At 40.2% G+C, this 27,503-nt stretch overlaps 1 protein-coding gene across 4 annotated transcripts in view; it reads left to right on the top strand.

The window, feature by feature from the left end:
• Nucleotides 1-27,503, top strand: part of Clip1 (CAP-Gly domain containing linker protein 1) — a 117,001-nt gene extending 89,498 nt beyond the window's left edge. For all 4 annotated transcript variants that reach the window (XM_055605743.1, XM_055605741.1, XM_055605740.1 and 1 more), the window contains 6 exons: nt 16,198-16,250; nt 21,269-21,386; nt 21,463-21,613; nt 22,149-22,198; nt 25,188-25,312; nt 25,789-27,503. In XM_055605743.1, coding sequence (XP_055461718.1) covers nt 16,198-16,250; nt 21,269-21,386; nt 21,463-21,613; nt 22,149-22,198; nt 25,188-25,312; nt 25,789-26,014 — 723 coding nt within the window. In that variant the 3' untranslated portion in view covers nt 26,015-27,503. The remainder of the gene's footprint in view (nt 1-16,197; nt 16,251-21,268; nt 21,387-21,462; nt 21,614-22,148; nt 22,199-25,187; nt 25,313-25,788) is intronic.

The following is a 27,503-nucleotide window of genomic DNA, read 5'->3' as shown; positions in this document are numbered from 1 at the left end:
TTTCTTTCTTTCTTTCTTTCTTTCTTTCTTTCTTTCTTTCTTTCTTTTTCTTTCTTTCTTTCTTTCTCTTTCTTTCCTTCTTTCATTCTTTCTTTCTCTTTCTTTCCTTCCTTCTTTTTTTCTTTCTTCTCTCTCTCTCTCTTTCTCTCTTCCAAGTGGTGATTAAACCTAGGGCCTCAGGCATTCACTGTACCAACTGAGCTATATCCCCAGCCCTAATTATGGGGATTATTAAAACTGATACTAGCCAAGCAGTGGTTCTAAGCACTGGGAGACAGAGGCAGGTGGATCTCTGTGAGTTCAAGGCCAGCCTGATTTACACTTAAAATAACTTAGCTAGGTGTGGTTCCTCACCCCTATAATCCTAGTAATTCTAGTATTTGGGAAGCTCAAGCAGGAGGTTTACAAGTTTGAGGCCAGCCCATGTCACATGGTTTCAGGTCAGCTTGAATTACACAGCAAGACCCTGTTTCAATAATCTCTTCATCTACTCATGCATACATACATACATTCATATATATGTATATACATACATGTTTACAACCAACCTTATTTTGAAGATGAATTAACTTGTCTGACTGACTCTTACTGCATTATCTCTACAAACATATAGTGCTAATTATTTCTGTAATTTCTGTAAAATTTTGAATTTTTAATTCCTAGAAATAAGTGAAATTTTTAAAATTTATTTAATTTTATGTGCATTAGTATGAAGGTGTCAGATCCCTTGGAACTGGAGTTACAGACAGTTGTGAGCTACCATGTGGGTGCTGAGAGTTAAATCCAGGTCTTTTGGAAGAGCAGACAGTGTTCTTAACCACTGAGCCATCTCCTTAAGTGAACTTTTTAAAGATTTTTTACATTAGTCAAGCTATTGGTTGTCTCCATTAGAAATGTAATGTAAATGAACTAGGGCTATAGGTCAGTGATAGTGTTTGCCTGACAGTCCTAAGATCTTGTTTAGTCTCTAGTACCACAAAAAAAGCAAGACGGAAGCAGAGGAACTGTATGACAGGGCTACAGTGTTTGGTATAAATGCTATTTTTAAATAATGAACTTCAGTTGTATTACTGTATTGAGAGTTTCATTCTAAAATTAAAATAGCAAAGACTGCATTGACAGGGCTAGGTAAATCCTGATGCAGATTACTCTCTGGGCATTCACCGAGAAGTCTCGGCACTGCTTTTGTGGATTCCTAACCTTCCTCTGAGACTGAGACAGTCTTTCAGATGAGGATGCAGAGGCTCCTAAGTGGCAGCTAGCTGAAGAAGATGCACTGAAGTAGTGGCTGCGGCTCAGGACTGCCTTTCCCTGCTGCTCCCTTACTGAGGATGGAATCTCTTTACTTTACTTAGTGACCACTGTTTTAAAGACTTGAAGCAAAACAAAACAGAGCCAGAAATATGGGGTTGGGGTGGGAGCCAAACAGCACTGAACAAATTTGTAGGCTGGGGGTGCTGATCAATGGCAAAGCACACATCTCAAATGCAGAGACTGGGTTCAAGCCCAGGACCATGGTGTGTGTGTGTGTTGGGAGTGCACTGTGTACTCTGTTGGTATTTTTTTTTCTGTTTCAAATGTTTATTTGCTTATAAATCCCGAAATAGCCCAAAATATGTCTGCATGCCAAAGTTCTCACTGGAGCTACTGGGAAGGAAGCTCTACTTCCTCTGGGAAGCCTCCTTTATTTGAGGACTATTCACTTCCTGCTTGTCCTTTTCACATTCCCAGGATGAATCATTGTCAGAATTTTTAAACCAAGTTCTCAAGAGGCTTCAAAATAAGGCTGTTTTAAGCTAGAGGAACCCTTGCCTCCCTCTGACAGTGGTTTTTGTAGAACATTTCCTTTTTATTGTCTTAAAAAAAAAAAGCAGTGAAAATGAAGCGGGTACAGTGGTGCCTGCTTATGATTGCAGTATTAGGGAGGTAGAGGCAGGAGAATTAGAAGCTCAAGGTCATCTTCCAATATATAGTGAGTTTAAAGCCAACCTGGGCTACATTAAACCCTGTCTATAAAACTGGAAGTGGGTAGGGAGAAAATGATGGAAGAAGATAGTAATGAACAGGACCTGACTGATATGGGTATGGAGTGGTGCTGAAGGCTGCCTCTCCTTGTCCTGTTTGATGTGCCTGCCCATGGTGCCACAAGTGTCATGTTCAGGAGGTGTGAAAAGAGGAATCCTAACAACTGGAAAGATCCTATGCTTACTTACAAACCTCTAGAAAGAAGCTGGCCTGGTCAAAGTAGGGTTCCCACCCCTGTCTGCAGCTTGTGTTGCCAGTGCTATTAGATAGTTTTCCCCAACTAAAATTCTTACATTAAAAAAAAAAAAATAAGGGTGAAAGATATGGCTCAGCAGTTTAGAGCACTTGTTGCTCTTGCACTGGTTCAGTTCCCAGTGCCTACATAGTGGTTCACAACTATCCATAGCTCCAGTTCCAAAGGATCCGATGCCGCCTTCTAACCTCTGTGGGCACCAGGCGCGAGTGGGGTGCATAGAAATACATGCAGACAAAACACTCGTATATAAATCTTAAATTAAAAAACACATTCATTTATTATTTATGTGTGTGGATTCACCCATGTCATAGTGTCCATGTAGAGGTCAAATGACAATTTGAGGGAGTTAGTAACTATCTCCTATCATTAGTTATCAGGCTTGGTTGCAATTGCCTTTACCCACTGAGCCATCTTCCTATCCCTGAAGTTCTTTCTTTAAGATTTATTTATTTATTTGTACAGCATTCTTCCTGCATGTGTAGATGCACACCAGAAGAGGGTACCAGATCTCACTATAGATAGCTATGAGCCAACATGTAGTTGTGGGAATAGAACTCAGGACCTTTGGAAGAATGGCTAGTGCTCTTAACCTCCAGCTCCTAAAGTTCTTTCTTAAGTCTTCCTTTTGGTGTGGGATTTTTTCATTTCAAGTGAGAAGAGGGGCAACAGTCAGAATCAGTTAGGATTGTGAGTAGCCAAAGTGTTAATCAGGCATTAGTATGCAAAAAAGTACATTATCTTTTAAGCTTTTAAAATTGTTGTTAGTAGTATGCACACAAAATATTGTTTTGCGCTCATGTGTTTGTGTGTAGGATATGTGTGTGTGGCTGCAGGCATACATTCCATCCAGATGGAGACCAGAGGACAACTCTGTGGTTGATTCTTTCCTTGTACCTTTATGAGAACTCTGAGGATGAAACCCAGGTTGCCAGGCTTGCTCAGAAAGCCCCTTCTTCCTCTGAGCCATCCCACCAGCCTGCATTGTCTTTTAAAAGGGAATATGTTAGGTAGAACCAAGTGATATTACTTTGTTTAGCAATCTGACAGGAGACATGACTCGAAAGTTAGGACTGTTAGGGCAATGACATGGACTATTTATACTCACAGCAAGTTTTCTGCCTGATGACCTGAGTGATTTCTTGTTGTTCCATGCTGGCTTGTATGTGTGGGTATGTGAAAATGCATGTTTGTATGCCAGTTTCTGTTTAAGTACTGTAAGTGTGCAATACAATAACATTTACTTTATAGTACCCATTTTGTGCAACCACTACCTCTGCCCAGTTCCAAAACAGTTTTAAAACTTTAAAGAAAAACTCCATGCCCATGTTAAGCAGTAATTTCTAACTCCCTTTTCCTATCCCCTGGAAACCACCGTTCTAAGAATTTGTCTATTCTGGACAACATTACACATCACTGGAGCCAAATACTACATAGCCTCTTTATTTAACATTTTCAGGAGTAGGGTTATTATTTTTCATTGCTGAATTTTATTCCCCCTGGTAAACAAGTATTGATGTTTATTTGTCTATTTTTGCTGGATGGGATGCTATATGCATTCTCTCTCCATTCATTTAAAACCCTGTTCCTTGAGGTCTGCAAGCCCTGCTTCTAGATACCACATTGGATAGATCTAAATTATTGTCCACACTTAGACCCTAACTTCTCTCTTCCTTTACTTCTAAACTTAAAGATAATGGTCGGGGGCAAATGAAATGGCTAAGTGGGTGAAGACATTTGCCAGGAAACCAGATCACCCGAGTTTAACCCAAGAACCCGAGAGCCCACATTTTCCTCTTTGACGCGTTCCTGCTAAAGTGGTTGTTTTCTCCTCTATCCTTTCACAAAGGCAGCTGCTTTTGAGTCTTTTTTTCTACCTTTCCCACTTGATGAAAATCTCCTTGTTGTGGGCCCAACATAATGTTGCTGCTCCGTTTTCAAGTGAGCCGTACCTGCTTTGCTTCACACCTCTCTGTGCCTCTCAGCTGTGTCTCTTTCCACAAGGACCATGGAAAGGTAGAGATTATTGGTGGCGACAGGTGAAAATACGTGGGTGCTAACGACTTTTGTTTCCAGTAAGGAGCCCACACTGTTTTACAGATTTGGGTTGTTTGTTTTTTGTTTTGTTTTATTTTGTTTTGCTTTTTAACAGATTTACAGATTCTGGTTTGGGGCCACTCCACTCCCTACTTTGTAGCCCAGGCTGGCCATAAACTCACTCTGTAGATGAGGATGCCTGGATTCTTGATCTTCTTGTCTCAGCTGCGGCCTAAGTTCTGGGGTTACATACACCACCAAATGTACAAAGCATTATTTTCTTTTCATAGAGAACTCTAAAAATAACCATGTGAGTTCTACAATACAAGTAGGCACCTCAGGCGGTCATTGTTGAGATAGATGCCTTATTTATAGTTGAAGATGTCTGTTCAATCATTTCCAAACCTGTCATGTATTCTGAACAAAAAAATGTTTAAATATATACAATATTGTGAGTTTTTCAATAGAAGTAAACACCTGGCAGCCACTTTTGAAATGGATGTCTGCTTTATCATTTCCAAACCTCACATGTATCCCATCTTATAAAGACAGCAGGTATACTGAGCTGTCACCATGGAAACAGCAGCTTTTCCCTAGGGTTGTTTGCAAAACTAGGCTATGGCTTGCTTTTGGAAACTGAATGAGGAGTCAATGGGTCAATAACTATTTTGTGAAGTTACGTATGTACAAAGAGAATGTACAGAAACTGGGGTTGACATTGATCGATCCATGAAAATTTGCCTGCCTTTTAAATAGGCCTACATTTACAGACACGGATTAGAAAAAGAAAGCCATTTTTAGCCTGTTATGTATTATTTTGTAACAATAACGAACAGCAGCCATTAGAATTTTAATCTAGGCGCAGAACACTAGAAAGTAGGGCTTTTGGGAGCTGGATCACAGACTCTTCAGTGTCTAATGATACAAATGGGCACTTTGAGTATGAGTGGCTGTCCCTGCTGCTCCTGTTTTGAGACAGGGTCCCATGTAGCAAAGGCTGGCCTCAAACTCTCTAATGTAGCTGAGGCCAGCCTTGAACTCTTAATCTTCCCGCTTCCAACTCCCAGTCTGGTAACAGTTGTATGCCACTGTACCAGCTAAAACTGAGGCTTCCTGAACTGTCTCCACTCATGACCTCTTTTTGCCTGACAAATATTTTTATAGCCCCCAGGTACATAAGCATATAAAGTAAGTGTACCAACTAAACATTTTACTAATAACCATAAATTTATTTTAAAACAGTTTTTCAAGGAACATGAGATTTTGCCATTTATTGAAGATGGAAGAAAACGTGTATACTAATGAGATAGGTTGCTATTTACTTTTACATAAAAGATTAAATCTTGGCTGAATATTTGATACCACAGAATGTCGAATATCTTCAACACTTTTCAAAGTTGATCAATATTTTGGTTGTACCTTTACTGTGAGCCCTTGTATTGTGGGTAATTAATATTTATTATTGATTAATCTTTTAGTTAATCAGCGGTTATTCCTAAACCAGCTGTATACCCAAATCACCACAAAGAGACTAGATGTATTTAGTTAACCTAGGGCACAATGCTGGGCAATAGTTACTCCATCCTAAACCTCCAAGCCCACATAGTTTACTACCATACAGATTTTACCCGTTATACTTGCTTTTAGTCATACCCTAGGTCCAGTTCATCTCTCCACATGGTTCTAAGTCCTCTCCTCCCCATCTCTGCTCTCCTCCTGCTACTTGCTTCCTTCTCCTCCCCTTTGGACCAGGATGTAGCACCCTATTCTATCCATTACTTAGTATCGGGGCTGATTGTTTTATTGACAATACAGAGAACAAATGGTGGCAAATTCATACAACCTTGGGACAGATGATGCTTAGAATAAGCATCACAATGCAATGTCTGGATTGAAACCAGATAATGGGGTAGAGAAATAAGCATTTAAATGAACAAGGATACATTCCACAAGAATATTATACCAACAGTTCTCCCTTTAAGTCCAGTAAAAGGCTCCTTTTCTTTCAATACAATAATAATAAAAATTATGAAAACTATTAGGTAAGATTTACATGTGCAATGTTCAGTTTACATGCATTTGGCAACTTAGGAGAAAGTATTTGATTATCTCTCCTATCTTGACAAGTTTAGAGTTCTATACCTAAATTATCTTTTATCCTTACTGGTATTACCTAAATGAAAACATTTTCTTAAATTCTAAACAACTTAAGCTTAATTGTGGAGCTGTAACTGTTTGGTCTTCAACCTCGTCAGAGACTTGATAAGGAATAAAATTAGTTATTAGAGTAAATAGGAAATGCATGTTAGCAGCTTGAAAGAAAAAATTGACAGAGACAGTTTGCTGCCTGAACAGTCACCCAAAACTTTCTATAACATTGGAGCATCATCTTCAGCCTTCTGGCTCAGAATATTTGACAGACATAATATGAAGCAGGAGCTGTTTAGGACTTGCTTACCGTAACTGTCTTGGCAGAGTTCGGGCGGTCACCTTGTCCTGCATTTAAGCTTGCCCATTTTTGGCAGAATTCTGTCTGTTGTGAAACAAGGGCATTTTCTTTTTACCCGGCTGGTTTATTTGCCACATTAGAAGCCATCTCCATATGGAGGTTCTTTGATGCTCATCATCATCTTTGAGGTAGGCAGGGTGCTGCCAGGAGATGATCTATCTCATTGTCAAAGAATCTTTAAAATAATAAAGACATTTTTAAATGCCATATTCTGTAGTTCTCTGAAGTTTTTGAAAACTTACCTATCTTTATGTAATCAATCTGTCAACAAAATCATATCTATCTGTTAAACTCTAGGATGTATACTCCTATGATAAATTAGACTAGTGTGTGACATGACTACAAGTTGTTTAATTAGCAATTAACTTGTATTACCTAATACCCTAAACAGTTGGTAATAGCAGTTTAAAAGTATAGGAAGTAACTTTGAATTTGTATCAATATACTAAAATTTACCAGTGTATTAAAGTCGACTTATTTTTGCATCAATATACAAAATCCTATAACAAAATTAAAATTAACCTTATTTGAGAATAACAAATAAAACCTTAAGTTGAGTAGATTCAATAATCTACCTTTTATCTTATTATTCCTATAAGATGTCCCTGTATTCCCCTCTTTCTTTTTAACCCCTTTACTTATCTAAGAAAGATAGAGAAAAGAAAAAGGAAAAAGAAAAAAGAGAGGAATCCCTGAGTCTAATCTTGTTTTCTCTCTGAATAAGACCATTAATAATTTAAAAACATCTTCCAATGACAATAAACATTCATAGCCATAGAAAACAACCAAAAACCTACCGAACCCCCCTTAAGGAAAATTGGATACCGTTCTCATGGATTTCTTCTAGCTGACATTTTGGACATGCAGAAATTTTGTTAGGGGGCCCAAAGAAAATTGGGGGAAAAATGGTTAATTAAGCAATATCATTTGTGGTCCAGTCCTTGAATGTTGAGAAATTTCAGGCTTAATAGAAGTGCTGTTTGGAACAGTCTAAAATGCTGGACCAATTGAAATTAGTAGCTTTATTCAAAGCTCTCTTGGGAGCAGGCTTTGATGAGAGACAGCAATTGAGCAGTTGAAGCAGGAACAAGCAGAATGCTGGAACATGCAAGATGCTGGAGCAGATGTGTCAATGACTTAGCATGTTGGAAGGAAGATGATTGTCAGGTTTGATCACCAGGTCTCTGGTGTCCAGTCCTTTTGTTCTGCAAACATATAATTTCTCACAAGCATTGTACAGTCCTAAAATTATAAATGTATGAGATGTGCAGGATGAAACCAAACTGTAAACCAATTTTATCTATGCCAATTAAAAGAGTGACATAATAAATTTTGAGGATATTGTAGCCTAGGATTTATTGGCCATGTATTGTTGAAGTTCTGGCTGTAGATATATTTTATATCACAGTCAAGTTTCAGAGTTGTTCCCATATAAGGGATCAGCAATATAAGTTACCATTATTATTGAACATACAATCATTATCATGTTGAAATCAAAACAAGGTTGTATATATCAAAATATCTTTTTGGGGGGCTCTTAGGTGTCTGTTGTATTAGGCCAAGCTGCTACCTATCTCCTGAGAGAAGGCCTCCCATTAGAGAGATAAGCTAGTTGCCTTGAACAATAGAAAAGGCATGTTTTAAGTAAACTTTATATAAACTCCTTTTAAATTTAGAGTTTAAGCATATGCTAGGCATCTTGTACCTGTTTAGAGGTTTAGTCCTAGGTTTTTATTTATGTTGTAGCTATTTTTGTCCTATCCCCTTTTTCATATAGAATGGGCACTTATGCCTTTATAGCCAAACTTTATATAAACTCCCTTTTACCTTTAGCATTTAAGCATACCCTAGGCATTTTGTACCTGGGTTTTTACATTTGTTTTGGCTATCTTTGGCTTGCCCTCTTTTTTATATGGGATGGACACTTTCGCCTTTTAAACATATGAATTATAATTTTTTAGTTTTTGGACTTAACTAGGCTGGCGTGTACTTTGCCATCTGTAAGCCTCCTGTGTCTTTTTTCCATCAGGCATGACCAACATTTGTCCCCCGCGAAAATGTCTCACGTTCAAAAGAATAAGCCAGCTTCCAGAACAGTGTGACATCATCTCTCTTTACATAAACCTAAAATTGATGTGAATCCAATTTACATGATAACCTTAAGGAAAATTTTGTCATTTTGAATTTTAGACTATCTCTGAAGTGACTAAACAGCAGGAGTTGCCATCCTGGCTTTTATTATGTAAATTAGGCTGATCCGGAACTCAGAGACTTGCCTGTTTCTTTTTGCTTTGTGTTGGGATTAAAGGCATGTGCCTTCACCAACTCGTTCAAATATTTTTTCTCAAATCAATATCGTTGTAACTCAGAGCCTTTAAATGAAAATCAAACAAAGAGAACAAGAAAAATTTTAAGTTTTGGGTCAGTTGTGTCAACAAGCAAAGCCCAGATGGTTATTTTTTGGAATTTAGTTGTTACAGTGAATTGGCGGACCCTTACCAGAAAGAACTGACAAGTATCTTGCAGCCAGAGAGCTTTGAATTTTAGCTGCTATTAAAATTTTTATTAGGAAGAGTACCCTTTCTGTTGTCTGTAACTTAGTTGTCCATTCCTTGACTTTTTCCCTATTTTCTCCTTGAACTTTCTTGGAGAAGACATGGAGAAGAGCCATCACTATTAAACATATTGCAACCAGATTCATGACTATGACAACCAAAACAAAGCCAAAAAGGATTAAAACACCTTCTGCTATGGCATTTTTTATTTTAGGTCCAGTTTTAGGCCAAGCTCTGTCTGCCTCCAGTTCCTTTCTTTCCAGCCATGGCTGCTGAGCTGAGTCAGCCACAGTATAAGGAGCCATGCTTGTGTACCCCTCCAGCTAGACTGTAGCTGTAGCCTAAGCCAGTTTTGTTATGTTAAGTCTCAGGTCTGCCCACAGTAGGGTATCTTTTGCTCCTGGGCCTCTTAGTCTTTCTTTCGTAAAGAGACAGTAATTGACCTGGGAGTTTTTAGGTTTTAAGTTTGGGTTGTATCGCTGGGAGCTTATTCCCCCCACCAAATTATGATAAAGTATGATTTAAAGGTTGTGGATACTTAGATTAGTTGGGTGCCATTTGTTATTGAATTATTAATATTTATTATTGATTAATCTTTTAGTTTATCAGCAGTTATTCCTAAACCAGCTGTATACCCAAATCACCACAAAGAGACTAGATGTATTTAGTTAACCTAGAGCACAATGCTGGGCAATAGTTACTCCATCCTAAACCTCCAAGCCCACATAGTTTACTACCATACAGATTTTACCCGTTATACTTGCTTTTAGTCATACCCTAGGTCCAGTTCATCTCTCCACATGGTTCTAAGTCCTCTCCTCCCCATCTCTGCTCTCCTCCTGCTACTCACTTCCTTCTCCTCCCCTTTGGACCAGGATGTAGCACCCTATTCTCTCCATTGCTTAGTATTGGGGCTGATAGTTTTATTGACAATACAGAGAATAAATGGTGGCATGTTTACACAACCTTGAGACAGATGATGCTTAGAATAAGCATCACAATGCAATGTCTGGATTGAAACCAGATAATGGGGTAGAGAAATAAGCATTTAAATGAACAAGGGTAAATTCCACAAGAAATTATACCAACACACTTGGAAATTAGAAGCAGATGGATCTCTTGAGTTTGAGGCTAGCCTGTTCTTTATGTAGTGGTTTTGCCGGGCAGTAGTGGTGCATGCCTTTAGTCCAAGCACTCAGGAGGCAGAAACAGGTGGGATCTCTGTGAGTTCCAGGACAGTCAAGACTACACAGAAATACCCTGTCTTGAAAAACAAAAACAAACAACAAACAAAAACATAGTAAGTTCCAGGCCAGCCAGAGTTACATAGTGAGACCTTTTTATAACCGTCAAAGCTCAGAAAAGTGCTTCACACAAATATGTAATACAAAATTCCAGAAATGTGTTTAGGGCCATATCAGAAATGTTAGAAATTCCGTCCTAATCCAAGCAAGTCCAAACTGATTTAATATTTTGTTAGTGTTGTATTTTTTTAAAATTTTTTAAATTAAATGTCGATATGCATGTGTGTGAGTGCTGATAAGCGCCATACATATCATCATACATAATATAATAAAAGTTAGTATTGAAACTCAGAATTTAGAAAGAAGTTTTCAGAGGCTAAGCAGAAAAGCAAATTCCTACTAAAATTATTAAAACAAAAACCCTAAAACAACCAGAGAGCTGGGTCACCTGGTAAAAGGGTTAAGCGCACCTGCACACACACATGCGTGTCTCACAACTGGAGTTGGAGCTCCAGCACTTGTGTGAAAACATGGCCCCGTGCCTACAGTCCATGGGAGGCAGGTCCATCCCTATGAATTCAGGGACAGCCTGGTTGACATAGTGGCCCCCTGGCTAGGCTGCCTGAGGAACAGCAGTAAACAGATAAGCGAAAGTCGAATGAGATGGTGTGGATCTGTACTCCCCAGCACTCATAAGGCAGGTTGGGAGGCAGAGACAAGACAATTAGTTGCCCAGAAGCTTGCTGGCAGCTGACCTGGAGCACACAGTGCAGAGTGTAGCAGCAGAAACCAGAGAGGCCCTGCCTGCCTCAGTACAGTGGAAGGTGAAAACCAAATCCCAGAAGTTGTCCTCTGACCTCAAGACACATGTGCCTGAGTGCTCACACACAGTAACTAAAATAAAAACTACCAGGCACAGTTAGCTGATGCTGTTTTGAGTCTCTGAGAGACAGCAATGAGAGATATTTTCCTCTTTTTGATTTTGTTTCTATACAGCATTGTTAAATCTCTTTAAAGAGTGTCTTTAATTAAAAACACAATGAAATTAATCCTTCTGTAAGAAAATAGTAACGTTATGTACAGCATGGTCCCTGAGGCCGACAGCCCCGCTTTGCTCAGGGAGTCTTTCACTTGTCAGTCATTACAATAGGAAATAGACTAGTGTCCTGTGGGGTTACTCACGGGCTTCCCTGAACTGACATGATTTAAGTTTCTTGCTTGAGAGCTGCCTCTAGACCAATGGTTCTCTGTGGGTTACTACCCAGGAGGAGTCCAAATGACCCTTTCATGGGGTTACACAAATTAGATATTTACTTTGCAATTCATAACAGTAGCAAAATCAGTTATGAAGTAGCAATGAAAATAATTTTATGGTTGGGGTCACCACAACATGAGGAAGTGTATTAAAAGGTCACAGCATTAGGAAGGTTGAGAACCACTGCTCTAGATTTATCAAGTATCCTGTTCAGCTCTAGCTTTTGAAAGAAGTTTTAGAGAGCCGTTCCCTGGTCCTGGTTCCTGGTTCCAAATGTCTAGGCTGTGAATGCTAAGGCATTGGGCTGAAGGGAATAGTTCTTTTACACTTTGTTTGTGTGCTAAAAGGCGTGTTTGTACCTGGATAGAGAATATGGCACAGAGATGCTAGGGACTGAGGGGAAAGTAGCTGTCTTCAGCACCTGGGAGCCAGGACTAAGGATTAAGACAGTGTGTGCAGGGTATAGCACTTAGTTTATACCTTGGCAGCAAGGGTCTTTACCCACTGAACCCACAGTCTTTGAATTCTCTATTGGCCAGTCACTGGATATGATACCTCTTAGGAGATGGTGTGGCCTTGCGGAAGTGGCTGTCATTTTGGCAGTCCTTGAAGGAGCTGTGTCCAGATCCTTCTCCTAGAAGCTGGTACACAGTTCTTTCCCGCCACAGCACATTCCCTCTCTACCACCCTCCTTTTGTCTCTGAAAGCCCTGTGTCACAGAAATACCTACTGCATCCTTCCCTTCCTTTTTTCATTTCCATCTGTTCTTCTAAGAGCAGAAGTCTGTCTGTCTGTGTGTAGGAGGCGAGACAAGAAATCCTCAGACACAGAGAATGTATTTTGTGATGCAAAGGTAGAGTTGCTATTTTGGACCTCAGAACACTCGCTAGGAGAAGAGACTGAAATAGCCCAAATGAACTACCTCACTAGCAGCACTGTGCAAACAGATTCAGCTTAGGTTTTCAGCAGGGGAGTTCATCCTGTGCAAAGCTGGCTTCCAAGTGTGCTACTATCATACTCACAGAGAGCACAGCATTCGGACACATTCATTCACTCTGGAGCTCCTGAGCACCCACTGTGCGACTGCCCTGTTTCATATTGCAGCAGGAAGTAAAGTGGAATTGCCACGCCTCTTGTTACTCAAGTGCTTCACTGAGCCTTTGAAAGCAGAGTTGCTGTTTGTTTGTGGCCGTCACTTCACCCACTCTAGTCGATCTTGGCTTAAACGATGGGTTGGAAGTCAGCAGGGTACATAGCCCCCCCCCCTTTTTTTTTTTTTCATTTGTTTTTCCTTTCCCACTTGCTAGCTTGTTTATTTTTAAAGATGTCCATCTTTTTATTTTATGTGTATGGTATTTTGCCTGAGGGTGTATGTCTGTGCAACATGTGAAGGCAGTGCAGTGCCCATGGAGGCCAGAGGAACTGGAGTTACAGGCAGTTGGGAGCCATCATGTGTGTGCTGGGGACTGAAGCCTGGTTCACTTCAAGAGCAGCCAGTGCATTTAACTGCTCAGCCACCTCTAGCCACCTTTTCTTTTTGGTGTGAGCTCTCGGATACTTTTCTGGTTTAATATCCCCAACTGTGAATATTTGCACACAGCCTTTATGGACATTTTTCCTCTTAATATTAACCTTCCAAAATTTCTTCCAGTTATCTGTATTTTACTTTTAAGCTTTAATTATGAAAATGTCAAGCCTAGGCAGGGGTGAGGGACCACCAGTGCAGTGTTCCTGATTCAAATGTCATTAGTGATGAGTTCTTGGCTGCTCTTTTTTCAGCAATGTTCTATACATCTTCTACAACTTTTCCTGAGTAGTTTTTTTATTTGTTTGTTTGTTTGTTTGTTTTGAGATATGGATCTTGCTATGTATCTCAGACTGATCTCAAACTCCTTATTTGCCTGCCTCAATCTCCTGAGTTTGGAGATTATAGGCATAGACTAATATGTTTGGATACCCTAAATTGTTAGATTTGGGTTGGCTTTTGATTTTTTTTTTTTTTTTTGAGACAGGGTCTTTTGATATAAACTGGACTCAAGTTCTTAATCCTCATTCCCCTGCCCACTCAGTAAGTGCTGGGGTTATAAGTGTATGCCACCATTCCTAATGTCCTGAGTATTATTTTAAAACAATTTATAAATTCTTATTTTTCTTCCCATTTTTTGTTTTTGTTTTTATTTTAGAACTGGTTTACTATATTACCCAGGCTACTTTAGAACTGGGATCAAATGATCCTTCTGCCTCAACTTCCTCAATAACTGGGACTACAGCAAGTATCAGCATGCTTAGCCTATAAAAATTTTTTATCTGAAGAAAAATAAACACTATTATTCCTTAAAAATTGAAATGTTATTTTAAAGTGAAATATATCATACATGTAGCTGTGTGTGGTGGTCCATGGCTGTGATTCAGCGCTGAGGAGGCTGACGCAGAAAGATCGCTAGTTTGATGCCAGTCTGGCCTGCATGTCGTGACTATCTCAACAGCCCCAGCAATCACTCTGCCTCTCTATTTGCAACATGAACCAAAACAGATAAATGAAATTTAAAAATTGTTCCTCTTTCATTGAAAAAACATTGTAATGGTTTAGTTGTCTTTCCTTACTGTTATCTATATGTATATCAGCATTTGCAAACGGGGAAATGCAGACACACTTTTATTATTTTCTACAAAAATTACATTGCTAAGAAAATGAAGGTAAGATTTTACAGATTACTCAAACTTGCTTTCTTGCTTTTTAAGTCATCTTTTTGAGGTCTAATTTACATAAATCGGTAAGTATTTTGTTTTGATCTCACTATGTAGCCTTGGCTGGCCGGGTACTCACTATGTAGGCCAGGATTGCTTAAAAATCACAGTGACCCACCTTCCTCTGCCTTCTGAGTGTCTTGGGATTAAAGGTGTGTGCTATCACACCAGTGCATGTGGATGAGTAAATATGTAAGTCATGTAGCTGATTCTTCAATCACTATACCGTATGTAGTGGCATGTGTCTATAATCTTAGCATCTGAGAGGCCAAGACAAAAGAATTGTGTATTTAAATAAGCCTAGGCTTAATAGAAAGATCTTATCTGAAAAAATAAAATAGATTTTCTTTATCAAAAAGATTCCTTTAAATAATTAGTCACTACTTAATCTGAAAATTTCCTATAGTTTTTGGCATTACTGCTAGGCCATATAAAATGGAATCAATGCAATACAGAACCTTATCTGTCATCACAATAAATATAAATGGCTTAAAATACTCGAACTAAAGGATAGAAGTAGTTTTTCAAAAAGTTTTAAAGTATGATCTAACTATGTGCTATCTACAAAAGACAAAGTTTACAAAGACACAAAGCAGTTGAAAGAAAGAAATAAAAGATGAAGTACGTGCAAATAGCAACCAAAGGTACCGGAACTACACAGAAAACCCTGTCTCAAAATAAACAAACAAACAAACAAACAAATCTGGTCAAAGTACCTTTCTTCTGTATAAAAGCTGCAAGTTATCTTTACCTGCTAACATACAAACCGGCTCTTGTTTGTGATCTTTTATGGAATATTAATAACAGGATTTTATACTAAAATGAAAAACTGCAGGGATTTCTTCTGTAGCCTCTGTTTTGAGGATGACAGGAAAGTATCTTTGCTGGGTGTGTGCTGAATCAGTAGATAAATCATAAGAGCTCTGCAGAGAACAGGTAGCCTCAGTCTTGGCTTCTGCAAGTTCCTGACACTGACCTCTGGGATCTAAATAAAGTAGTCAGGATGCTAATATTGGAGGTGTCATTCAGTGAACAAACATTTATTGAAAGCTTGACATATACTGTGTAGGGATGGGTGTGGTAACCTTGACCTGTATCCCAGAACTCTGGAGGTGGAAGCTGGAGGTCAAAGAGTTCAAAACCACTAGTGGCCAACTAGCAAAGTCTAGGTCAGCTTGAACTACCTGAGATGGATGTGGTGGAGTATACCTTTGATCCTAACATTTGAGAGGTAGAAGGATGTGTGGTCTGTATAGTGAGTTCTAGTCTAGCAAAGATTACATGATAGGCCCTTGTCTCAACAAAAACAAAAAACAAACAAAATTGCTATAATTGTTCAAAGTGCTATGACTTCATTTTTCTTATTCCCAGGCTTATCAAGAAAGGGGCGAGTGATCTGATCATAAGTAGATTTTCAAGAGATAGTTACCATCTTGGCAGTGGCTTCTAGCCAGATTCACTGCCTGAGAGAAAGGCAGCAGCATGTGCCACCCTGATGCAGGCTGTGTAAAGCAGCAGTGGACTCTCTGTGGACTGCTGGCAACTGAATTCTTTTTGTTTTTGTTTTTCAGCTGGAAGAAGAAAGATCTGTGCTCAATAATCAGTTGTTAGAAATGAAAAAGAGGTAGGCTCTCTATGTGTTTATTGATATGTGCTTAACAAGGAAAGCTTCAGAATGTGGAGTGGGCTAGTTTGTGGAACACAGTCAGCCTCCTGTATTCAGAAAATGGCATTGTGGTATTTTAGTGCTCACAACTGACAAGCTATGATGATCCATTTGTGCAAATCTCGGATGTTTACAATTTTAAGCCATTTCCAATTACATTTGCTTGGAAGAGCTCTAAAATCAGATTGCCTCATACTGATGTTACTTCCTGGTTTTAGTAATGAACAGTATTACGATTGCATATACAGCAGTCACTTTACATATAAGTACTGACTTTAATTATGGGAGAGTTTGATTTTTTCAATAATAAGTAATACTATTTTATTTCTGTTATTTATTATCCCTCTATAATATTAACTTTCCAAGTACTTTTGAGTAGAGATAAATGTGGTCCATTGAAGTTCAAATATTTAGGCTAAGTCAGGATAGAATATGCCTGTAATTCTATCACTCAGGAGGGTGACACTGGAGGATCATAGATTTGAATCCAACCTGTGCTATATAGCAAAATTCTGCTTTAAAAAACTAAAATAAAAGCTGGGCATGGTGTCCACGCCTATAATCCCAGCACTCCAGAAGCAGAGGCAGATGAATCACTGTGAGTTCAAGGCCAGCCTGGTCCAGGACAGCCAAGGCTACACAGAAAAACCCTGTCTCAAAAAAAAAAAAAAAAAAAAAAAAAAACATGAAAAAAATTAAGAAATGAATACCTCAAAGTCTGATGCTCATACATCCCATGGCCTTTGCTTTTTAAGTCAAGCAATTATGCCTGGGGTAAGTCTATGCTTCCCTGCAAGCTAGGTGGTTGTTAAGAACCTACCTAGCTTTTGTAAGGTCCTGGGTTCTATACAGCACCCCCCAACTCCTCCTCCCCATCCAGGAATAGCCTTCCATGGGACCTGACGATCTTAAAGCTGCCCTTTCTGAGTGTAAACTAAGGGCTGCTGAGATGGCTCAGTGGGTAAGAGCACTTGCCACCAAGCCTGATGCCTGAGTTCAATCCTCAGGTATAGAAGGAAAGAACTGATTCAAGCAATTTTTTTTCTGACCTCCATAACATGTGCCATGGCATGCACACCTTCCACACGTACACAAAAAATAAATAAACAAATAAGTAAGTAAATAAGTAAACAAAATGACTTTAAAAATAAATTATAAACTAAGCATAATAGAACATACCTGCAATCCCAGCACTTGGAAGGTAGAGGTAGGAGTCATGGAAGAACGTTCAAGGTCATCCTCAGCTACACACAAGTTTAAGGCTAATCTGGCTACATGAGATTATTGTAAAGAAATCAGTAGCATTTGATTTGGGGTTTTGGTATCTATAAACATTATGTTGCAGGCATTATGTACTGAAGGTTTTCTCGGAATTGAAAACTAATCATTTGAAACACTGGATGACAGTTGGGCATACATCTTTTAAGAACAGGTTCCAGGCAGTGTGTTGGCTCTCACCTTTAAGGAGGCAGAGGGAGGAGGATCTTTCTGAGTTCAAGGCCAGCCTGGTTTACACAGTGAGTTTCAGGCCAGTCAGGGTTACATAGTGAGACCCTGCTTTAAACCAAAACAAAAACAAAAGTGGGGGAAAAAGCAGTTGTCTAACTGCTGGAACTGGAGGTGTGTTCCTCCATAGCTGCCCAGGCTGGTGCACACTGGAGAACTAGCTTGACTCCCTTTTTACTCTGGGCCTTTTAATGTCAAAGAAGGACCAGCAAAGCCACAGTTTTAGACATGGGTTTGTGGGGGTCTACGTCCATTCTGGTGCTACAGAATGTCAGCCCTTGAGGAATGCAAGTCCTGCCTCCACTTGTGAAGCGGCCTGTGCTGCCCCAGCTTGTTCAGCTCACTGTGGGTTGTAACTGTCTGACTGTCTCCGAGCTTGCGCTACTTACCAATGCTCATCTCATCCCTCTCTTTTCCCTTTCCTACTCTTGCTTCCTTTGCTATATCTGTGTGTCTTTCATGGTAAGACTAAAGAAAGTCTATCCACGTTATAATAAATAAATCTCATATATTTTTAGTAAACCAAATTGTTGTATATATTTTTGGCTGCCTTTGTCCCTCTGTGTCTTGCTTTTGTTTTGTAAAATATGCTCAGCAGTGTACACACACACACACACACACACACACACACACACACACAAATGCTTCTTTTTGATATCTATATACAGCAAAGAACTTGGGTGCAAATTTAGTTTTCCTTACTGTATTTGCATTTTTCTTCATGTTTCTAATATTTGGTTCTTATTATCTTGCATTTTAAAGCTTTCCCAGTAACACTTTAAGGTATTTGCTTCATTACTGGACTTTATTTCTTATGTAAGTAGTAAGAAAAGAATCTGAATGACACATTCCCTTGGGGGATGGGACAAGAGTTTCTGGCCCTGATGCCTTCTTTCATACTGTTTTATCCTCCCTTCTTGGTATTGTTAGTATTCTAGCCAACATGGTCTAAACTAACAGTTTGATTCTCCTACATCAGTAATGTTGGCATAAATGTTTTAATTCAGCCCCTCTTGGTTTGAACAGAGGAATTAGGGCATAGAAATCGCCTAAAAAGCCATAACTGAAGATCTGTCACAAAGATGAACTGCCAAGCCTGTGTGCCCTTTCATCTGGTAGACCTCCTGCTTTCTTTCTTCCTCTTTCTCTTTCTTTTTTCTTTTCTTTTTCTTCTTTAACATTTAGTGTGTGTGTGTGTGTGTGTGTGGATGGGTGTGGGTGAGGGGGATTCTTACACTACATGGACTCTCAAGATCAAACTCCAGTCATCAGGCTTGGTGGCAGTGACTTCACCACTGAGCCATCTCTTTCTTCAGCATGTGTCCTTTGGATGATTTGTTTAGGCAACATCCTGCCTCCATCTTCTTAGCAAATCATGTGGCTTGGGATTGTGTGTACAAGTTGGTGGCCCTCTGCCAGCTACTGGGTCCATCCTCAGTACTAAGTGCCATGGGATCTTAGTTGATTAGGTCTTTGGGCATAGGGGAATCCACATATATCTTCAGCAAACTCTAGTCATGCTAATTTTTAGTTCAAACCTTTAAAATTATGTTTTCAAACTGAGTGTCAGTTGAAAGTGAAGTGCCAGGATTCATTTTTATAATAGAACAAATATGTTTCAGAGAAATGCAAAGAGCCCATCTTTGGATAGCAGCAGAACCTTACTTTTCCCAGTGTAAGACTGCTTGTTCATGCCTCCCACTTGAGAAGCCCCGCCCTAATTCAGATGCATCCTATTTCCTAGCACTCACTCAGGACTTCAGCAGCACCGATGTTCCTTTCTTCCCAGTTATTAATTCAGAACATTTCTGTAAAGTCTCAGATTCTTTTCTTACTACTCATCATTCTGGAGTGTAAAAGTGTAAGCCACACAATGAGATAAATACAACACATTTATTTTCATCTTTGTATAGAGTTTCAGTTTATCATAAACCATGAGAATTTTGTGATTCATGTGCCGGATACCTTGGGTCTCACTAACCAGCCACACCTTCTGCCATCTCTAACTTGGACCTCCGTTTCCTATTCCTCTAACTGATTTGAAAACAGACTAAATGCCACTTGCTCAGCATTCCTCCACCTGCTTCTTGTAGAATTGGCAGTGACTTGGTTGCTGGTTACGAACTCTTGCTGGTGACCACCTGCATTGATGGAGGGTCTGAGATTGTGTGGCCTGAGCGCTAGCCTGAGACACTGTTCTCTCTCTCTCTCTCTCTTTTTCCCTGCCCCTAAAGTAATTTGGTGACACAAGATCTGTTTACTAAAAACTAAGAATCTTTTCTTCTAAAGACTTGTCTTCGGTTTATGGCAGAGTTGTAAAGGTTGCACAGTGAGCTGTTTCCCTTCTCAGCTGCCCACTGTGCACATGCCACGGAGCCACAGCACCCATGCCCAAACCACAGACTCACCACCACCCAGTTCTCTGCAGTTCTCCACCGCAGCCGTTTTTCTTATCCAGGGTCCAAGCTAAGAAATAGCATTGCAATCGTGTAGTGCTTTTTCCTTGGTTTCTTCTGACTTGTGACAGTCCCTCACTAAGTCATGACTTCCGTGACCTCGCATGTTTATATCTCACAGCACAGTTTTAGTTACACCCACACATCACACATGCCCACACCTCAGCAGCCCTTCTTTGGGCTGAGGGCCACCTTAGTGTCTCACCTCCTGTGTCCCCTCACCCTTTCCTCTCTCAACCCCAGCTCTGCAGTGGGCAGCTGCATTTCTCCAAAGGCCTCTCCCTCCCTCATTAAGCCAGCAGAGAATAGGGGCCACACTCCTGTGAAACTCCTCATGTTCTGTTTTGCCCATGAAGAGCCATGTCCTCTTCTGCTGTAGCCTTTCTCTGCAGTTCAATTATAGAAGCAGCAAGCAATTATCTTCCAGTTTGAATAATACTATCTTTGCTACTGTTTTGGCTCACACAATCTTAAAAACACAACCTCATAATTTGCTAAAAAGTTACTGAAATTAGTGAGAACCAACTGATATTTCCAGCATAAAACTGCTCTGCATGACATCTGTGTAATTGCTTTGCATGTATGTATTTTAATTGTCACTGCTTGGTAATTATTCTTTCCAGAAGTAACACTATTCAACTATATATTTTGCTATAGTTTTTGTGGGGATGCAACAATTATTTTTTTTTTTAAAAATCTACATCTTCCAAATGTATTAACTTGTCTCTTTGAGTTCAAATGGACACAGTGACATGCAGGTTCTGCATGCCTATGCATATAAACCTTTCTCTCTCTCTCTCTCTCTCTCTCTCTCTCTCTCTCTCTTTCGCAGTAAGTAACATTTACAGGCATAAAAGCCTTAGTCCCTATGCTACTTCCCTGTTACACCTTTCTTTTTTTTTTTTTTTTAAACAATGTTAACTAAAGTTACTTTCAAGTCTGTCCTGAAACAGTTGCTTGCTGACCACTCTCTCAGCTGATTTCTGGAACTCTTTTAACCCTCCGGTCTTTTAGAGAGTCCGAGTACATAAAAGACGCTGATGAAGAGAAAGCCTCTTTGCAGAAATCCATCAGTCTCACCAGTGCCTTACTCACAGAAAAGGACGCAGAGCTGGAGAAGCTGAGGGATGAGGTAGAGTCCTGTGGGGGATGGCCCTGCCACCACATTCTGCCCTCCTTCTGGCCTGAGCCCAACCTCTGTGTTGCAGGTCACAGTGCTCAGAGGAGAAAATGCCTCTGCCAAGTCTCTGCACTCAGTTGTGCAGACTCTGGAGTCTGATAAGGTGAAGCTGGAGCTCAAGGTCAAGAACTTGGAGCTTCAACTCAAGGAGAACAAGAGGCAGCTCAGCAGCTCCTCAGGTAAAAGGGTGCACACGTGGGGCTCCTCCTCAGCCACTGTCTTCCCATCCCGTCCCACGACTCCTCCAGAGGACCTTTCCCAATGGAGGTGCCCTTCCAATGTGCTACCCAGCTGCGCTGCCCCCAGCTCTCCCACCACTTTGTCACAGGCTAGTCACAGTGTGCTGGGTATTGAGTCTTGGCATGCTCTGGGGCTGTTATAACACACAAGTTAGTACATGACTGCTGCAACTTGAGGTTTCAAAGTGCAAGGCAAAGGAGGACAGAAATCATCTTGGTAGAAGATGCTGGAGTGCATCTTTAAAAATCAGGCACGAGTACATTGGTGACCATCTTGAGAGAGGATACGTGAAGGTCCAGGGCCAGCAGCTGTGAGACCCAGTAATGGCCAAAAAGCAGACAGGGATTTATAGCCATCTTCAAATAGATAAGAAATGAACATCTCATGGCACCCCAGCGCTGCAGCATCAAAGAACTGGCTTGAATATTTTCTAGTGATCCCTCTGATTGTTCTTGTTCTTGTGTTAAATACAAGGTAATACTGATGCTCAGGCAGAAGAGGATGAGAGAGCCCAGGAGAGCCAGGTAATGCGCCTTCATTACTGCTTCTTGTGTCTTCCTGTTTTTCAGTCATTACGTATTTTGAGAATGTAATGTTGAACATTAAAATATACAGAAAAGAGTCTTGCAGTCTCTGCTGTTCAGTTTCCTCCATTCCTGACACGGTTACCCATGTCTCACCTTTACAGGGATTTTTTTTAAAATGTCCAGCTAGAGGTGCTATGTTGGCAGCACATACCTATTGATCTAGCATTTCTTTGGAACTGTGGAGTTTGAAAGCAGCCTATGTGACATAGCAAGAGCCCTGAATCATGCGTACACACACACACACACACACACACACTACAATACTTTAATTTTTTTTGTGGTTTTTGTTTGTTTATTTGGTTTTTTGTTTTGTTTTGTTTTGTTTGAGTCAGGGTTTCTATGTATAGTTTTGGCTGTCCTGGAACTCCCTCTGTAGATCAGCTGGTCTTGAACTCACAGAGATCCACCTGCCTCTACCTCCCAAGTGCTAGGATTAAAGAAATGTACCACCACAGCCTGGCTTTTTTTTTTTTTTTTCTGAGACAGGGTTTTATTAGTAGCCCTAATTGGTTCTGAACTTTGGTGCTTCTCCTCCTTCGCCTGGCAGTTGCTAGATCCCGGGTATAGTACACCAACATAGCTGCCTCCTTCTACACTTTTTTTTTAACATAAGTAGTAACATAGACATAAACCATTCTGTGCTTACCCTTTCTTTAGCTGTGTAGTATTCTATTGTATGATGTACCATAATGTAATCAGTTTCCTCTTGGTGGACAGGATGCTGTGATCTGTGTAGGCCTGTGGGTATATATTAAAAACAGTACTGCAAGGAGTTACCTTAAGTAGCTATCAGGCTCACACTGAGCCAGCACCAGCTTTGTCTGTTTGCCTCACAGGCAGAGCACAGCACTAACATTGTTTTCTCTCCCCCTTTTCTTTCTGCTCCCATCTGTTTCTGCTGCCGCCGCCAACACTTTCCTTCCCATCAGCAAATGGTTCGTTTTATGCTTCTTAATTTGTGTGCACGTGTGTGTGGTTGTATGTTTCATTTCCTTGTCCCTGGAATGGAGCCTAGCAAAATTATTTAGGAGATGCAACTTGAAAGTCATCCTGGAGACACAACTCAGTGCTCAGTAAGAGTAGTTGCTCTTACAGAAGACTGGGTTCAGTTCCCAGCACCCACAAGGTGTTCCACAACCATCCTTAACTCCAGTCCCAGGGAATCCAGTGACCCCTCCTGACTTCCACCAGCCACACAGGCACAAAAACACTCACACACATAAATCTAGAATAAAAGAAGCAAGAAACCCAGGTGTGGTGGCACATCCATGTAATCCCAGCACTTGGGAGGCAGAGGCAGAGGCAGAGGCAAGAGGATCTCTGTGAGTTTGAGGCCAGAGACAGTGTGAGACCTCTGTCTTTAAAAAAATAATAATATAAATAAATAAAAGTTCAAGGTGCGCCTCTGCTACAAAGTGAATTGAGTTTGGGGTTTTGTTTTATTTGTTTGCTTGAAACAGGGACTAACTATATATACCAGATTGGCTTCAAAGTAACAGAGAGCAGCCTGCCTCTGCCTCCTGAGTGCTGGAATTAAAGGTGTGCATCATGCCTAGTTTACATAGGGAGTTTGAGGCCAGCTCTCAGTACTTAGCAAGAGTCTATTTAAAAAAAAGAAAAGAAAAAATAGCAGGTAAAGTGTGTGTGTGTGTGTGTGTGTGTGTGTGTGTGTGTGTGTTGATAGAGAGAGAAACTTTTCAATGTAGAGAAATGAAATCTTTTGCCTTTTTTTAAAAAGATTTATTTATTTATTTAATGAAGGATGAGTGCTCTATCTGCATGTACACCTGCATGCCAGAAGAGGGCATCAGGTCCCAGTATAGATGGTTGTGAGCCACCATGTGGTTGCTGGAAATTAAGCTCAGGATCTGTGGAAAAGCAGACAGTGCTCTTAACTGCTGACCCATCTCTTCAGGCCCCAAACCTTTTACTTTGTCAAAGAGGGAAGAATGTTTTGTTTTTAGAGTACCCTTAAAAGACAATGTGTTCATGTTACTTTCTGATGGTCACTTTGTTGTCTTTGCTGTCCAGCTGTTCTTGGAACAGGTGCCCTTCCTGTATGTGTTGGCACACATCCCTTCTCAACAGAACTTGGCCTTCCCTGTTAAGCCCCTGTATCTTTCTTGAAGATGTTCTGGTGTGATGTCCCATTGCTGAGCAGTCAAGTGACCTGAAAAAAAAGTTCTATGTAACTTTTTCAAATCTACAGATCTGAAAAGAACTGAATCAGTTCTAGAATTTAGGCAGTTTTAATGCTTATTTATTGGTTGATCCATTTATGAAGCCAGGAAATGAAGCCAGGACCTCACAGATACCAAGCAGTGCTCTGCCTCTGAACTGTATTTTCAGATCTGCGCATGCTCGCGAGCATTCACTCACACATGCACAAATATATATGTATTAGAAGGAAGAGTAAATCATGCCTGTGTATTCAGAAATGTGTAATTATGGCTGTGGGCAGTTAAGTTGTTTTTGTTGTTGTTGAAAAATATCAGTAGTATTTCACCAGTCCACAGATCAGGGATGTAAATGTGACACCATTTGTTTGAGTGACAAGTGAAATTTGCCCACTTACAGCTGCAAAAATCAATGACATGAGTTTAAAGTGCTTTTTGGTATAAAATACTTCCTTAGTAGCAAACACTGAGAGATGTAAAAGGGAAGAAAGAAATCTCCTTGGCCCCTGCAGCTAGCTCTGACCTCATTCCAGTTATCTGTAGTTCATTGTGCACCCTCAGCATTGCCTGTTCCTTGGTGAGATTGGAAAGCACAGGCTCTGTAGCAGGCACAGTTGGGCTGTGACACACACTTGCAGCTGTGGTGAGCATGTACTTACCAAGTTCACCTAGATATTGCATCGGTGAGTGGCTTAGACATTTACATATCTCACTGCTTCTTTTTTCTTTTTTCCTTTTTAAAAAATCAGATTGATTTTCTCAATTCAGTAATAGTGGACCTTCAAAGAAAGAACCAGGACCTCAAGATGAAGGTGGAGATGATGTCTGAAGCTGCACTGAACGGCAATGGGGATGATCTGAACAGTTATGACAGGTATGACAGGGCTCAGTCCATCAAAAGAGAGCTAAGTGTCAACAGTTAGGTTTTCCAGCAGTTGTCAGCTAAAAAGAACAGTCCCTGTAAGGCCACTTTGCCAGGACAAACCACCATACATATGGCAAGAGTGACAGAGCTCAATGGTCCAGCCTGCTCGCTTTATTAGATTCACTTGTGTGTATGAATATTTTGCTGATGTGTGTGTGTGCGCGCGCGCGCGTACCACAAGTGTGTCTAGTACCCTTGGAGGCCAAAAGAGGGCATCAGATGTCCTGGAAGTGGTTGTGAGCCTTCATACACTGTTCTAACAGCTGAGCCATCGCTCAGCCTAACCTGCACATTTTGTAAAGGTCTGTTCTTGAAGCTCCTACATGAGGTGGTCATTAGTCCCTGTGTATCTTAAAATTCTCTGTACCACTACTTCCTGAGTCTCTTCTGACCAAATTATTGGTTTTCTGTGTTGACATTTGTAGTGATGAGCAGGAGAAGCAGTCCAAGAAGAAACCCCGCCTCTTCTGTGACATTTGTGACTGCTTTGATCTCCACGATACGGAGGACTGCCCCACTCAGGCACAGATGTCAGAAGACCCTCCCCATTCCACACACCACGGCAGCCGGAGCGAGGAGCGGCCGTACTGTGAGATCTGTGAGATGTTTGGGCACTGGGCCACCAACTGCAATGACGACGAGACCTTCTGAGGAAGCCCCGAGGGCAGGGTCAGGCTTTCCCAGACTCTGGCATCTCAGCAGCTTTCTACCAGCATTGTGTGTGCCACTTCAGAAGAACTCGTTATTTTTTGACCCTTGTCAACAAATCTAAGAAAATATTTTGATCTTCAACAAATTTCCCTTTCAATTCCCCTCGTAAGTTAAAATAAATATTTGGTAGGTGGGCTTTCACTTTCATCTTTGTTTTTCTGGATTTTTATGATTAAAGACATTGTACCAGGTGCCGTTACTTTTTTGTTCCTAGAGAAACATTGTGGGACAAGCTGGACCCTGACCATCTTATTTAAGAAACTTTAAATTATGCTGTTATTTCTCATATTTGCACTAAAATAGTTCCTGGCTATATCTGTATATTTCGGGTTTTTGTTGTTGCTGTTGTTATGCTTTGACACTGGAATGAGTTGCAAAAAAATGTGCCACTTTACATTTCCATGTACTTATTTAAATAATTTTCTTTCTAAATATACAAGCTCTCCGCACTACCTGCTTTCAGTAGTGCCTTTTTCCAGGCTTGACAATACTTAGGTGTGATTATAAATCATGCAACAGGTAAAAGGGAGGGGAAAGCCCCAAACTGCTGCGGGACATTTTATAACCTATATGCTGCACCCACAGACCCGACAGTGGTGTTTTCTTTATTGGTTTTACATAATTTCAACCTCTATATATTATATGTATATATATTTTTTAAAAAATCTATATTTTGGGGAAAAAGTATACACAATGTGTCTTCTTTTCAGATTTTTTTACCTTTATGAAAAAGAAAACACCTAAAAGGCTCATCAGGATGTGACTGACTAGAAACAGCGTCTGTGGCTTCACAGCTGTTGTCTTTGTCTCCATGTTGTTTCTTGGCCAGATCTGAAGCGCTGGAAGAACCGTCTCCAGCTCTTTGGTTGTATTCCCTTCTTTTGCAGATAACCCCAGCAGTGAAATAAGCCACTCTTACGACAGCTAAACTAACCGATCTACAGCCCTCCTTTATACACTTGTGGGTTGGTTTGTTTGTTTGTTTGCTTTTACTGTGTTTTTAATGAATGTATGATGAGAAATTCAACATTAATAATTTTGAATTTTCTTGTCACAAAAAGATAAAATGAAGGGCCTCAACCAACAGAAGAGTTTTTCAACCAGTCTGAATCTGTCTTCACTTGAATGTCTTTGAGAATATGTAAAAAGGAATTAAATGCACCTTCAAGCAGTGTGCATGATAAGAACGTCGGTCATTGTATATAAGCCTTTGTCATATTCCCCCCTCAAGATTATACACTGTGCTTGATGAGTGAACATTAAACAAATCTGTTACCAGTCGACATTTTTGGTTAATAAAATTATAGGCATTATTTCACAAACAAAATATGTACAGCAATATTAAAATCTGAGTTCTGTATCTACTTTAATAAATGTTTGTTTGTTTGTTTGTTTGGCCAGTGATAGTAAACACATACTATCCTTGGGA

The sequence above is a fragment of the Psammomys obesus genome, unplaced genomic scaffold (assembly GCF_907164565.1).
Source record: "Psammomys obesus unplaced genomic scaffold, mPsaObe1.curated_primary_1811, whole genome shotgun sequence".
In the NCBI taxonomy this organism is placed as follows: domain Eukaryota; kingdom Metazoa; phylum Chordata; class Mammalia; order Rodentia; family Muridae; genus Psammomys; species Psammomys obesus.
Note: the sequence above shows the minus strand (reverse complement) of the source record. Positions and strands in the feature narration are given on the sequence as shown.